Genomic DNA, 15,000 nt, shown 5'->3' with positions numbered 1-15,000 from the left:
CCCAGGGGTAGAGCTAGCAGGGTGCTGTCCCACTGGGATTGTCCCAGTCTGTGGCACGGGTTCAAAGCTGAGGCCATGGGGAGGGGACCCCTTTAAACAGCATATTAAGCAGGAGTTAATTATATGCCAACCTTTGTGACAAAGGCAGAGAAAAAGCTTTCACTTGAATGGCAAGACAAGAAAAGAAAAAGTCATTATGCTCACCATTTTTTGCATTTGAAAACCTCAGTTCTTATTTTGGCATTTCCATTTGTATTCGCAAAAGCACCAGCACAGCAGATTTGGCTTAAGCCGTGTAGCAGTTGTGGTGCTAAGCCTTTATGCACTGTCTCTTTATAGCCTAATTATATCATTACGTTTTACTTTCAAAGGCCTCGGGTTCTCTCGCTGGGATTCGAAAAGAAAGAAACACACACGACCACAGTTTAAATCTGCCCTTGAAGTTCACTCGGTCTGTTTTCTGGTTCTGACGTTTCATTGGATGAATTAGCGTGAAATAGCCCATCACTTTGTGTGTCATTGCCAAGCGGTGTTGCAAAAAAAGAAGAGTAGCACACGGTTGAGTAAACTTTATCTACACAATGATGAGCAGCCTTTACTCTCTATACCGTCCTCCCCAATAACCAAAACTATACATCTAAAAGCCACAGTTTTATAAACATATTGATTCTGTCATTATGTCATTAGTCATATTTGAGACATCAAACTGTTTGACTGAGGCTTGAGTTATGTGACATGTCTAAAGGGTACCTTGGTGCACAGATGAGGTGCAGTGGTGGTCTGGTGCTTAGATATCTGAATTTCTATGTGCAATGCCCAGGGATGTAGTGAATTTCTCTGTGCAATGCCCAGGGATAGTGGTAAAATAAGAGGCGGGTAAACTATGATTTCTGTGATCACAGAACAGACATTTCAGGTGGACTGTGCCATGCTGTATTGGATTTTTTTAAAAAGGCATTCAGAACATTGATGGTGGAGGTTATTGTCCATTGTTTATAACAATATCAGTGGTATTAAAAGGTTCCTAGAGTGTTCATAGAGTGAATGTGGATAATACAGTGTGATCTTTGAATCTTTGAATGTTAAAAGTTGCAATTGGTGAATAAACTCTTTTGAGAGGTGGATAAACTCTATTTCTGAAATTCCAGAGGTGGATAAACTGTGTTTACTTGCGTCTAGCCTCCACTACATCCCTGGCAATGGCAAAAAGTTGTGGGATAGATACATGGTGCTGCCACCACTGTGCTCCTGAGCAAGGCACTAAACCCCAAGCAACTCCAGGGTGAACTGTTCCTGTTTTTAATTTGTTCTCTGATGATTTATGTCACTCTGAATAAGAGCCCCAGCTAAATGACTAAATAAATGAAATAAAGCAAGGTAACTGGAAAAGCCACACACGTCACAGAATTAGCCCACCTGTAGCTAGTTTACCTACCTGTAACTAGCCCATCTGTAGCTAGTTTAGCCCACCTGTAGCTAGTTTAACCTACCTGTAACTAGCCCATCTGTAGCTAGTTTAGCCCCCCTGTAGCTAGTTTAGCCCCCCTGTAGCTAGTTTAGCCCACCTGTTTAGCCCGCCTGTAGCTAGTTTAGCCCCCCTGTAGCTAGTTTAGCCCACCTGTAGCTAGTTTAACCTACCTGTAACTAGCCCATCTGTAGCTAGTTTAGCCCACCTGTAGGTAGTTTAACCTACCTGTAACTAGCCCACCTGTAGCTAGTTTAGCCCTCCTGTAGCTAGTTTACCTCCCCTGTAGCTAGTTTAGCCCTCCTGTAGCTAGTTTACCTCCCCTGTAGCTAGTTTAGCCCCCCTGTAGCTAGTTTAGCCCCCCTGTAGCTAGTGTCCTCCACTGATATGGGTGAGAATGGAGGAAAGGAAGAGGAGGCAAAACAGGAAAGAGAGAGAGAGGGAGCGTGGAACGGAGAGAGAGAGAGAGAGAGAGAGAGAGGGAGGGAAAGAGAGAGAGAAGGAGCGTGGAACGGAGAGAGAGGGAGAGTGGAACGGAGAGAGAGAGAGAGAGAGAGAGGGAAAGAGAGAGAGAGGGAGCGTGGAACGGAGAGAGAGAGAGAGAGAGAGGGGGAAAGAGAGAGAGAGGGAGCGTGGAACGGAGAGAGAGAGAGAGAGAGAGAGAGGGAGCGTGGAACGGAGAGAGAGGGAGAGTGGAACGGAGAGAGAGAGAGAGAGGGAAAGAGAGAGAGAGGGAGCGTGGAACGGAGAGAGAGGGAGAGTGGAACGGAGAGAGAGAGAGAGAGAGAGAGAGGGAGCGTGGAACGGAGAGAGAGGGAGCGTGGAACGGAGAGAGAGAGAGAGAGAGAGAGAGAGAGAGAGAGGGAGCGTGGAACGGAGAGAGAGGAAAGGAGAGTAACACGTGAGGGCAGCCCGGGGAGAGAGTGAGTCAGTCAGGTCATCGGTGCCAGGGTGGAGGTTCTCCCCTCCGAGCCTCGCCACACGCCGCAGCTCTCTGGCTCCGGTGCGCGGGGACTCCCAGGTGCCAGGGCCCAGTGACCACAGAGCGCCCGTCTCAACTGCCGCTGGAGCCACGGAAGGCTGCCTCGCCCGCACTCACGCTGGGCACCAGCTAGCGCAGCGGGAAGGGGGGGCACGGAGAGGGGAGTGGAGACTTTGGAGTTTTACATGTCTTGTGTGTGTGTGTGAATGCGTGTGTGGGTAGCGTGTTTCTGTGTGTGTGTGTGTGAATGTGTGTGTGGGTAGCTTGTTTCTGTGTGTGTGTGTGTGTGTTTGTGTGTGGTAGTGTGTGATGTGTGTGTTTGTGTGTGGGTGTGTGTGTGTGTGTTTGTGTGTGGTAGTGTGTGATGTGTGTGTTTGTGTGTGGGTAGTGTGTGGTGTGTGTGTTTGTGTGTGGTAGTGTGTGATGTGTGTGTTTGTGTGTGGGTGGGTGTGTGTGTGTTTGTGTGTGGTAGTGTGTGATGTGTGTGTTTGTGTGTGGTAGTGTGTAATGTGTGTGTTTGTATGTGGGTAGTGTGTGTGTGTGTGTGAGGGGGTGGTCTGGGTTTTTTGGAGGCGTCTGAGTTTAAAAGAGGTTTTAGAGAACAGCATCCCGTGAGAGTCTACGTGTGTGAATGTGATTTACAGAGTCGACTCCATTTTATGTTATTTTTATTACATCGACATGTTTCATCCTCCAAGTTTTTTTTTTTTTTGCTGCCGCGAAAGTGGGCTTTGATGATGAAATGATAAATCCATCCTCTCTCGGCCTGTCAGCTTTATGATGCTCCCTGTGATGTCTTTGCTATGCTATTCACAAAGAGATTCACAAACGAGGTGGCATGACTTTAATCACGGCCATTTAGCCGTTCCGAAATATCTATTTCAGAAGCTATTATTGAAATCTTTCATCACTGAGGTTGACTGCATGTGCAATCTATGGTCACTTGGGTCTAAGTCTCCACCTAGTGCTCTGAAAGGGAACTGCTGACAAGAGGCTCTGATTCCTTGTAGACCACTGCCTTAGGTGACCACTGCATTAGGTGATTTATTTTCAGCCTCATACAGCATGTCTCCACCCAGTTCTGACTATCTGACCAGCGATCGGAAACAAACAACAGGGATCTCTACGCATCAAAGACAAGAAAGCCCACTGTGGGTGTCACAGGGAAAAGCAGATTAATCATCAGGAGTATGTCAAATATGTCTCCTGGGATCTGAAGATAAGCTTAAAGTCTGGCAAATTCTACAGACAGACATGCTGATAAAACCCACATCATGACTTTCAGATGTCCCACTCCTTGGTCCAAGATCTCATGATGAGCAAGATGACAAAACCATAAGCCGATTCTTCAGCATTAGATGAGTGATGATGACCCCTAGTGACCTCACAGAGGTACTGCAGTATGATTACCATTGCTGCAAGGTAAGATGAAACAAGGACCCCAAGTAGTTATAAAAAGCAAACACATAAGCCATTTAGAATCCATCACAGGCTGAACATGTTTATTTATAAATTGGTAAAATATAGTACGTTTGTATAAAAATGTAGAAAATGGTACGCAAAAATATATCACTTGGCTTTCCTGTATAGGCGTAGTAAATGCTACTATTATATCTTTTGTTACTAAATTAATGTTCTTTTGCCAGCAAAAACGGATCATACTGTGACAGATACAAAAAACACACACAGACAAATGCAAATCCATAAGGGTACTTGTTATTGTTGTTGACAAACAAAAAGGAAATGTTATTTTGCCTGTACACAAAACATTACATTCTATGTGACAGCACTATCAACCCATGATCACAATATTTATTGCTGTGTCTGAGACGACTCTTTTCGAGGCAGACGTCGTTGCACACAGTTTTGTTCAAATATAATCCACTCTAAAATATCTTTGGTATGCCATACACAGTGAGAGGGAGAGACTGCTCAGTGTTCTTAGTATGCCCCTTTGCCAGGTCAGATGACAGGGCCCTCCACAGTACTGAACTGGGCTGGATTTACTAACAAAGCGCGAACACAGCCACCTAGAACTCCATCTCCTGAACAGATTTAAACCTGTTTACCCCCCAAAAAAACACGTGAACACCAGCATTGTCAGAATGGGGAACTCTTACAGTGTAGCGGCGACACACCTATGTGTATGTTTCAGATGTCAAAAGCTAAGTTCTGGTCACTCAGTGCTGCGATCAGTGCAATAGCATGACGTGAGCTTTGCTGGTGCGCGAGAGTCTCGTCAGGAGACCGGACCGCCTGACTGAGCTTGGCAGAAATCTACAGCGGCTTAACAATAGTACCATAATGTGACTTTTTTGTAATAAAAAAAACTGCATGACTATGCCTGCGAAATAAGCGTTTCTGTTTCATATTAAGAAAAGACCTCTCAGCAAAAAAAAATGTAAAAAAAATGCCCGTAGGCTGGACGGTCTGCTGAGCAGATCGTTTCAGCCTGAAATACTGCGCTCACTTGCTCAGAGGGTGGATCAAGGACTAGGCACATTCTGTCCTCCTCTACATCCACGTCTTTGTTTTACCGATCCGCCCATTCTGTCAATACCTCCAATGACCTAAACGGAACCACAAGTCAGTAACTAGAATAAAGCGAAGACACATTATGGCAAGTCATTATGCATATGCATCTGGTGTTTGTGTCTGAGTCTAAAGGCTCTCTCACACATTTCTCAGTCATTATGTGGAGAGTGTTGCTGGCCTGTGTATTTTTATCTGAATACTGTGATGATATCATCATGTTCTACAATACTGCTATTTGTGACTGTTACGCAAAATATTTCCCTGGGATTGTACAGTTTTCAGTCAATAAAGACACTCCTAAGATAGAGTTTACACTCTTTCAAGGTTTGCCTCCACGCTCGGAGGGGCATTAGCTGAAGCTGTTGACTTGTTCTCAATCAACATCGTCATATAAAATGCATATATAAATGTTTAGGCTATTTACACTGCTCACATTGTTGTCAGCATCACTGTTGCTTTTCCTGCTATCTGTCTCTGGAATGCCCCAGGTTTAGGGTGACACCCGATGGAAAAAAAAAAAGTTCTGGAATTCACTTTCAAACAAAATGGAACAAAAACAAAACAAACAAACAAACAAACAAAAACAGAGGAAACAAACAGAAGGTCATCTTCCTGGAGAGCGCAAGCAGTGCTGTCTTCTTCTCGGGGAGCGAGACAGACAGACAGATAGATAGATAGGCACCTTTGGTTTCGTCTGAAGGCCACTGACTGTAGTCAGTCCTTGAGTCTGTGAGCTCACGCAGGGGCCAAGCACAAGTGTGTGGGAGGGCAAAGGGACAGCAAGTCTCTGCCTCTCTTCCTCTCTCTCTCTCTTTCTCTCTCTCTCTTTCTCTGCCTCTCTTCCTCTCTCTCTCTCTTTCTCTCTACGATAGTGTGTTCAGGTATTTGTTTTCCCCGGCGAGGGAAGTCAGCATGGTCGTCATGTCGCCCACGGCCATGTTGGACAGGCCGGAAGGCTGCGGGATCGAGGTCTGGGGGGTGGTCAGACGGGACGAGGCCTGCGACGAGGACAGCGGAGGGTTGATGGGGCTGTAGGACGAAGGGTCCTGGTCGTCGATGATGGAGGCAAAGTCAATCTGGGCGTTCTCCAGGTCGAGGTTTTCCAGCGTGTTGGAGATGGGCCCTGTCTCGGCGTAGCCCAGAGGTTTGGACCCTGGGTCCACCACGGCCCCCATCTGGTTGAGGCAGGAGCCGGCCTGGTTGCTGGGGTGGGACAGCGGCTTCTCCATGTCGTGGTGCATGTGTATCTGGCCGGAGTAGTACATGGGGCCGTTGTTGTTGTTGTTGTGGCCAGGGAAGTTGTCAGGAAGCTGCTGCGGCTGCTGCTGGGTCTGGACCGGCGGGAGTCGGACCGCTCTCCGAGGGCTGGCCGCGGCATGGGCCCTGGGGCTGAGGTGAGGCGGGCTGCCCAGGTACGCCCCGCTCTGCTGGGAGAGGCTGTTCTGGCGGCTCAGGGGCTTCCGACTCTGTGGTGGCCTGGGCACGATGTCCTGGCCGTAGCAGGAACCCGCCAGGCCCACCATCTGCTCCTTGGGGGGCACGGAGCTGGGGCCGCGGCTGTGTGTGGCGCTGCCGCCGGCGGGGGGGCTCATGAGGTTCTGGTTGGGGTACGCTGGGTAATTAGCAGCAGGGTACATGTTGTGAGCCTGCTGCTGCTGCTGCTGCATCATGGAGCTCTGCTGTCCACTCACGTCCATGCTGTCGGCGACACCGACGCCGCCTGCCTTCTGCTGCTGCTCCATCTGCTGCTCCCACATGAGCGCCTGCTGCGACTGCACGTAGTTGCGCACCATCATCTCCTTCACCTGCAGCATGGGCGTCTGGGACCTCCGGGCCTCGGCCAGAGAGGAGCCCGCGCACCCCAGGCTCACGGCCCCTCTGGCGGGGAAGGATCCCTGCTGCTGCTGCTGCTGCTGCTGCTGGGTCTCCATCGGGCCCTGGAAGTCACAGCTGACGGCGGAGGGTCTGGCCATCACGCCCTGGGCGGCCGGGTGCTGCTGAGCGTAGGCCTGGGGGGAGAGGGGCATGGCGCCCGGCTGGGAGAGCTGGCGCTGGGCGAGCAAGGGCTTGGCGTTCTGGCAGGCGCTGTGGGTGGACATGGACGGGTGGAACTGCTGCTCGGGCTTGATGGTGACCTTCTGGTGGCAGCCGTCCGTGCCGCCGTACACGGCCTGCTGAGGGTAGTGCGAGCCCTGCATGCCCTGATCCTGGAACTGCATCCCTGCCTGCACCTGGGTGCCATCGCCGCCCCACGGCCCACCTATGCCCTCTCCGCCACTCCCCTGCCCCAGGCTGGGGTAACTGGGCCCCGAGGGGCTGAGCTGGCAGGTGCTCATGCCATACTCTGCCTGCTGCAGCAAACTGTTGGACATGTCCACCTGCCCCATCTGGCCTCCGTAGTGGCCCTGCATGCCCGCCTGGCCGGACTGGTACGCCTGGTCGGGGCAGCCCATGCTCTCTGCGCCAGGGGACAGCTGGCTGTTGGGGCCGTGGTGGTGGTGGTGGTGGTGCTGCTGGTAGCCCATGTGGCCCTGGCCCATCATCATGCCGTGGTCCCGCGGCTCTCCGCTGCCCCCGCCGTGCGGCTCCATGGCCAGCGCCTCCATCATGACGTTCTCGGTGATGCTGGGCGGCCGCGGCGAGTACATGTGCCGGGCGATGTTGGCGTCGGAGCCGCAGTGCATCAGGTTGACGCTGGCGTTCCGCCGGCTCATCATGGACACGTTGGTGAGGCTGCTGAAGCGCTGCACCTTGGGAAGGCCCTGGGCATCGGCCGCGCCCGAGCGGACCGGGTCGCTGGCTCGCCTGGTGGCGTTGCCTGGCGCCTGGTGAGGATACATCACCCCCGTGCCGTACTCGGTGTTGGCACTGTGCCTGCGCCCAGCCCCTTGCTGGAGATAAGGTGGCAGAGGCTGGCAGTGGTACTCGCTCATGAAGCCCACTCTCCGGCCAGGGGTGCCCGGCTGCTCCATGTTGGCCAGAGGGGTGGGTGGAGGCCCCCCAGTGGCGGCGGCATACTTGGCCTTCAGGTTGTACTGCTGGGCAGGGGTGAGGCTGGGCAAGCCCGGCAGACCTCCCGACCCCTGGCACGACACAGCCCTGCGGTTCATCTCGGGGGACAGCGGGTCGCCCCCCGACTCCTGACCCATCATGCCTTGAGAGTGGGCCGGCGCGCCCGCCCCCACCTGGGACGCCTCGCTGGAGCGTCGGCTGGACAGGTATGGAGACACCAGCGAGGAGCGCCGGCTGACCGTGTAGGCGGAACTCAGGCTGCTGGTGCCACTTCCGCGGCGGTCGTTGGCTGGGCACGGCATGCCCCCAGCTCCCCCGGCACCCACCTCATGATTGGACAGCTCCATCACACGCCGGTTAGACAGGACTGGAGACGGGGCACACATCCCCATCATGTCCCCACCAGATGCTGAAGACAGACACAGCAGACCGGCACAGTTAGCACTGGCAGAGTTACCATGAGGGTACATAAGCACATGTCTTAAAGGTGCTACGTGTAGGATTGGTGGTTAAGAAGATTAAAAAATGACCTAGAAATGTATGCGGTATAGAATGTATGAGAGCAACACAAAGTATTGGCATTTTTGACATTATGTCAAAACAGTTATTTCTTCACTGTTGCTATTTATAGGTCCATTTTTTACTGTTTAACTAATTGAGGTAAAAGTACCTGGTGTGACAACATATACAAAGCATACGACACAGACATAGATGGCTGGTGAGGTAGGATAACATCCAAACCTCTTACCATTGAGAGTGGGCAGCTTACTGTTGCCCATGCCTCGTCCAGGGGGTGTTGGCCGACGGATCTGCTTCAGCTTGTCGATCTTCAGGTTCTCCAGCCTCTTCAGGGCCTGAGCGGACATCCCCATGCCCCCCGAGCCTGCCCCGCCGCTGGCCTCTCCGGCCCCTGTGGTCCCTGCTGCGTCCTCCAGCGCGGTCAGGTCCTCCAGGCTGCCCACCGCGTTCAGGTTCATCTCCACGCCACTGTCGTTGTTGTTGGCGCTGCCCAGCGGAGAGCGCTCGCTGCTGCAGGACGACTGGCCGCCAGGACTGGGCTGGGACTTCTACAGAGAGCACATGGAGAGAGAGACAGAAGTGGGGTGTTAGAGGAAGTCCTCCATATGGTCCTATCTGCTCTGTCCATGTGGTGCCACTTCACTAGGATAGTCCGCCCACAGAGATTTAACAGATAATGTAGTGCCACTTCACTAGGATAGTCTGCCCACAGAGAACAGGTCATGTGGTGCCACTTTACTAGGATAGTCCGCCCACAGAGATTTAACAGGTCATGTGGTGCCACTTCACTAGGATAGTCTGCCCTCAGTGATTTAACAGGTCATGTGGTGCCTCTTCACTAGGATAGTCCGCCCACAGAGATTTATCGGATCATCTGGCAAGGTTCAAGTTGAGTATTTACAATTGTTGTTGAACAATGACTGAACATCACCTTAACCAAATCCAACCCTTAACCATAACCCATAAATTATGGTCAACAGAGTATCAACAGATAATTTGTTGATAATCTGAGCATCTGTAGGTCTGACTATCTCAGACTGTGAGTGGACTATGTAAAGTTTATACTTTATGTAAAGTTTATACTTTATGTGACCATTCATGCTTATAAATCTACTTAAATTCCTCATTATGGATGCTGGTATATTGCACAGAAGAACTTTTTGTGAAAACTTCTGATTTATTTGAATGCATGCACAGGGATTAAACACATTACTTTAAATCATTAACAAGTTATCATACATTGATTGAAAACAAAATATAACTTTCGCCCGGGTTACAGATCCACTGTTCTATTTTGAATGAATGACAGGGCTCTCACCAGAGCATTCTCTGGGGCCAGGAGTTTGCAGTCCTCCCTGCGAGTTTCCTCCTTCTCCTGGAGCAATTCACCACCTTGACCACCAGGGGTCATGGCAGATCCTGGAGGTCGAGGGCCAGTGTCCCCGCGGTGCTTCTTGGTGATGTGTGCCTCTGGACCATGTACTGTTTTGACGTGTTTGCGGAGAGAGCTGGGGTCTGTGTAACGTTTGATGCACCCAGGGATCTTACAAACATACGGTTTCTGTACAGGGAGATAAGACAACAACTTAGTCAAATTAGGACAAATAGTTTTATGTCATTCCTAGCTCAGTATCGTAAAAAGGACCAATTTCCGCCTCTTTCATTTAAAAATTTGAAAACAAAGTTGTTCATTAATACTTTTAAAGGAACCGTGTGTAGGATTTTGGCCAAAACTGGTACTACAATCACTTTCAAAATACTGTAGAGCGGTGTACACCGCAGATGTGGTAACTAGAGCAGAGCTGGCAACCCAGATGCCGAAACACTACTGACTTTGTGATTACTAGATAGGTGAAGGGTGGCGGATCAGGCTAAAACACAAATATGTAAACATCAACATCAGTTGAGGGCTGCAACTTCACTTTTTTAAATGACGATATCCTGGCCGGACTACTGTTGTCAGTGATATAAGTATTTGAAATTAGCATGATTTCCTAATGTCTAGTGACAAATCGGTTACTTTAAATAATATTTTATTGATGAACCTTACATTTTTCAGTAGCCATGCAGGAGTAGATTTGGACAAAATCTGGTTTGGCTCTTACCAGGAGCATTTATTACCCAAAATAGCTGATTTTGTTTACCGTGCTAGGGCTGGGGTGTGACCTATTTCTGCCCACTCATTTGACCCATCAAGGTGCAATGAGGGACATTAAAATGTATTGTGAGTTGAAAATAACATTCAGGCTCATTTTTATTTTCCCGAGACCCCTACCTCACTAGGTAATCAGCTCATTTACAGCTCTTCGAGTCACTGTACAATGTCATTTTTGGTACAGAGACAATTTAGATACCCTTATGGGATGGGTGCTTGCGTTTCTTTAGGAATCCGCCGCCTTGGTTTTTATAGTAATTGATATTAGGCGACACATACACGTAAAAGTGATCAAATAGGGCACGGGTGGTGAAAGGTCACTTTCTGATAGTTCAGTTCGGAATAACCATGTCATGTCATTATGAATATTAATGTGGTACATAAATAAATATACATTATAATATATATATATATATATATATATAATCATTCATAATTAACAGAGAGGTAATACTGATACTGATACTTCATGAGAGATGAGACTTCATCCTGTCTCAGAGTGAAAAGTGGGAGTTCTGAAAGCAAACATATCCTATTAGAACAACTGCAATGTCATTCACTACCAGCAGGGGCAGTGTTGTACCTCATTTGAGTGAGTGCGGTTTTGGTGCTTGGCCCGGTCGGAAGCGTTGGAGAAGGCCTTATTGCAGCCCTCGTGCTCACACACATAGGGCTTTTCCCCAGTGTGTGAGCGGAGGTGAGTCTTCAGATTCTCTAGGCGTGAGTACGCCTTATTGCAACCTTCAAACTGAAAAAAGACAAACACATTTGAATTTCAACATTTGAATACTCTTTCTTTCCAAGAATCACTTTCTAAAATGTTCTGATTACATTACTTGATTGTTGTGAGTGTTCTGTGATTGTGATTGTTCTGATACTCTTTCATTCCAAAAATCACATTCTAAAATGTTCTGATTACATTACTTGATTGTTGTGAATGTTCTGTGATTGTGATTGTTCTGATTGTTCTGCAATGTTCTCATTCCATTAATTGAAAATCATTCCATTCCATTCCATTCCATTCCATGGACAGAATGGTGTTTCTGGCACTGTCTCTATCGTGCATGGAGTATTTGAGGAGCGAGTTGAGGAGTTGTTTTTATGACAAAGCTGGCTGGACTCACAGTGCACTTGTGTGGCTTCTCCCCGGTGTGTCTGCGCATGTGCACCACCAGCATGTACTGGGCCTTGAAGGGACGCTGCTCCCGGGAGCAGTCCTGCCAGTGGCACACAAACTCTTTCTTCTCACCGTGGATGTGCTCGTTATTTATGTGCTGAGAGCGTAGCCAGAGAGACAGAGAGAGAGAGAGAGAGACAGAGAGAGACAGAGAGAGAGTGAAAAAGGGAGAGAAAGAGAGAGAGAGGGAGAGAGACAAGTTACATTAAGGGTTCCTGTAATCGATGACAAACAACTTTGTTTAGAAGCTTTATTTTGCTTTTTGAAAGCTTTGCTTTTATTAGATCCAATTTTTAACACGTCCACACAACACTCTTCATCCAAAAGAATACTGCTTTATTTGATTTATTCAAATTAAATATCTTGTATATTGTTTATTTCTCCTGCTCCGCTCTCTTACATGCACGAGCTGCTCCTGGGTGTCGAACTCCTTGCTGCAGCTCTCCCAGTGGCAGTTGGTCTCGTAAATGGCCTCGGGCTCTGGCTTGCCGTCATCCTTGTCCAGATCCTCATGCCCCTCCAGAAGACCACGCAGAGGATCCTGGGTTTCACAAGCACAAGCACAATACGGTTATTATACTTAAAGAAATGTGTGAAGTGTACAATACCTGGACACACACACACACACACACACACATGAATATCACTGATGGAGACACACACACACACATATTGTTTACCTGCGTCCCTGTTGAGGACGGGCTGGCCACGTCTCCCTCCGAGTGCTCCTCCAGACTCTTCATGTTGATGCTGTCCATCACACTGCCCAGCACTGGCTCTGTCTTCATCTACGGAGAGCACAGCACAGACGATGTCACACACAGATGTCACACACACACACACACACACACACACACACACACACACACACACTCACAGACACACACACACACACACACACACACACACACACACACACACACACACACACACACAGACTGATGAGTGAGACTGAGAGAGGTCTTACATGACCATGCTTTGGAGGGGCATGGAGCCTGGGGTTGTGAGGTGGTAACCGGAGAGGAGGTGTGTGGCAGGGTCCTTGGTGGTGGCCTAGGGGAGTGTTCCCTCCATACATGGAACCCTGCGGCCGGGACTGGTAGCTCATAGAACCGGAGAAACCCATGGACGGACTGCAGGCAGAGATAAATGTTTGAAATTACTTAAAAAAGCAGGGTCTGTTGACAAGTGTACGATTGAAGTGCTGTAATATGGGGGGAGAAACAATGGTCAATATTCACATTCATACCGTACAAGTTCCATGGCATGCTGGCATAAGGTATATTATATAATAAGGTATATACTGTATTGCATAAGGTATATTATATAATTAGGTTTATATTGTATAAGGTATATTCTATAATAAGGTATATTATTTTGGGCCTTTCTGCCTTGATATCGATTGGATGGTGGAGAGGGACAGGAAGTGAGGGAGAGAGGGAATTGACCCCAGACCGGATTCGTCCCCATGGGCACTGAGACCCCCATATGGTGCAGTGCTGGGCTGTGCAGGATAGGCCACTCGCACCTTGTCCCTCCGCTAGTAGAGGTTTTGAGATGTACGCTATCTGAATGTACTATTTATATGTAGGTCATTTTATGGGGTGTATCTGGGTATTATGGTGGCTCAATTTAAGGGGTGTGTGTGGGGACTGGTGATGGTGCGGGGATGGGTAGGGGTGTGTGTGGGCACTGGGGATGGGTTGGGGTGTGTGTGGGCACTGGGGATGGGTAGGGGATGGGTAGGGGTGTGTGTGGGCACTGGGGATGGGTAGGGGTGTGTGTGGGCACTGGGGATGGGTAGGGGATGGGTGAGAGGCTGACCTCATGGCGCCCACGGACAGATGCCCGTAGGAGCTGGCACCGTTGGGGCCGCAGCGTGAGTTGACGAAGGCCACCAGGGAGTTGGGCGACGTGCGGATGACCGTCTGCAGGTCCACGCTGGCGTCCGACAGCGGAGAGATGGACAGGGCGCGCTTCTTACTCAACTTCAGCATGGAGCGTGGAGTGGAGAATCGAGAGCCTGGCGGAGCGAAGGAAGTAAAGGACACAGAGAGAGAGAGAGAGAGAGAGAGAGAGAGAGCGAGGGAGGGAGATAAATATTTGAGATTTTAAAATGATTGATGAAGATATTACAATATACAAAAGTGACAAAACTTTAATCAATCAATATGAGCATGATGTATAAAAAGGCAGAAGTATAAACACATAACCCAGAGAAAAAGAAGGAGGGAGAGGGAGGGAGAGAGAGAGAGAGAGAGGGCATGAATAGAAATGGAAATGAGGTCAGAGAGAAGAGTGGGGGATGCAAAAGAAGAAACAGAGAAAGAAAGAAAGAAAGAAAGAAAGAAAGAGTGAGCAGAGGAGTCCAGAGCAGGGCAATTAGTCCAATCCTCCATCCCATAATTAGTCCAATCCTCCATCCCATAAACAGGCCCCCGAGGGAGCTGGAGCTGGTGCTGAGCTAGCCGAAGCGGAGTGTCAATACCGGCCCTCACCGTCAGCAGAGCCCAGCAGCTCGGAGCCTGGCTGGCCGTGGGAGAAGCTGTGGTGGGACATCAGGTTCCCCTGGCTGCAGTACGGGCTGCCACTCACTCCTGAGGCCATGGAAGCAGAGCAGAGCGGTCAGTGAGGATGCATTCAAAATGGTCAACCATGCTACACAATTTACCTGCAGAGTTCAGAATGTACTTGACCCCCCCCAATAAGTACAATAAGTCAGTGGTACTCAAAGTTCTTCCATCATACCCCACTTTGGAGGTGGGCAGTTCTCCAGCCTCACCTCACCCATGACCTCAGCAAAATGGTCATGTTAAAATATTATTTTGGCATTTGGTTCCATATCACATTTCCCGACTTGGTGCCTCCTATGTTATATGTGAGTCTATTTATGACTCCTATGTTATATGTAAGTCTATTTATGACTCCTATGTTATATGTAAGTCTATTTATGACTCCCATGTTATATGTAAGTCTATTTATGACTCCTATGTTATATGTAAGTCTATTTATGACTCCCATGTTTGTGTGGAGCTATTTTGTTTTGATTGTATGATCTTCCTTGTCACACCTCACCTGTCATGTGTCTACTCCCCACTAGTGGGAGCCCTCTCCACACTTTGAGAACCACTGCAATAAGTCCAATTCTAGTTACC

At 49.1% G+C, this 15,000-nt stretch overlaps 1 protein-coding gene across 3 annotated transcripts in view; it reads right to left on the bottom strand.

Moving 5' to 3' along the window:
- Positions 1 to 4,147: 4,147 nt before the first annotated feature.
- gli1 (GLI family zinc finger 1) overlaps positions 4,148 to 15,000 on the bottom strand; it is a 51,323-nt gene continuing 40,470 nt past the window's right edge. For 2 of the 3 annotated variants that reach the window (XM_042090235.1, XM_042090237.1), the window contains 10 exons: positions 14,344 to 14,442; positions 13,670 to 13,868; positions 12,813 to 12,978; positions 12,526 to 12,633; positions 12,246 to 12,386; positions 11,793 to 11,942; positions 11,252 to 11,416; positions 9,832 to 10,074; positions 8,743 to 9,061; positions 4,148 to 8,403 (listed from right to left, as the gene is read on the bottom strand). In XM_042090235.1, coding sequence (XP_041946169.1) covers positions 5,846 to 8,403; positions 8,743 to 9,061; positions 9,832 to 10,074; positions 11,252 to 11,416; positions 11,793 to 11,942; positions 12,246 to 12,386; positions 12,526 to 12,633; positions 12,813 to 12,978; positions 13,670 to 13,868; positions 14,344 to 14,442 — 4,148 coding nt within the window. In that variant the 3' untranslated portion in view covers positions 4,148 to 5,845. The remainder of the gene's footprint in view (positions 8,404 to 8,742; positions 9,062 to 9,831; positions 10,075 to 11,251; positions 11,417 to 11,792; positions 11,943 to 12,245; positions 12,387 to 12,525; positions 12,634 to 12,812; positions 12,979 to 13,669; positions 13,869 to 14,343; positions 14,443 to 15,000) is intronic. The other variant, XM_042090236.1, reaches the window with a different exon arrangement.

Source organism: Alosa sapidissima, chromosome 4 (assembly GCF_018492685.1).
Source record: "Alosa sapidissima isolate fAloSap1 chromosome 4, fAloSap1.pri, whole genome shotgun sequence".
Classification (NCBI taxonomy): Eukaryota; Metazoa; Chordata; class Actinopteri; order Clupeiformes; family Clupeidae; genus Alosa; species Alosa sapidissima.
Note: the sequence above shows the minus strand (reverse complement) of the source record. Positions and strands in the feature narration are given on the sequence as shown.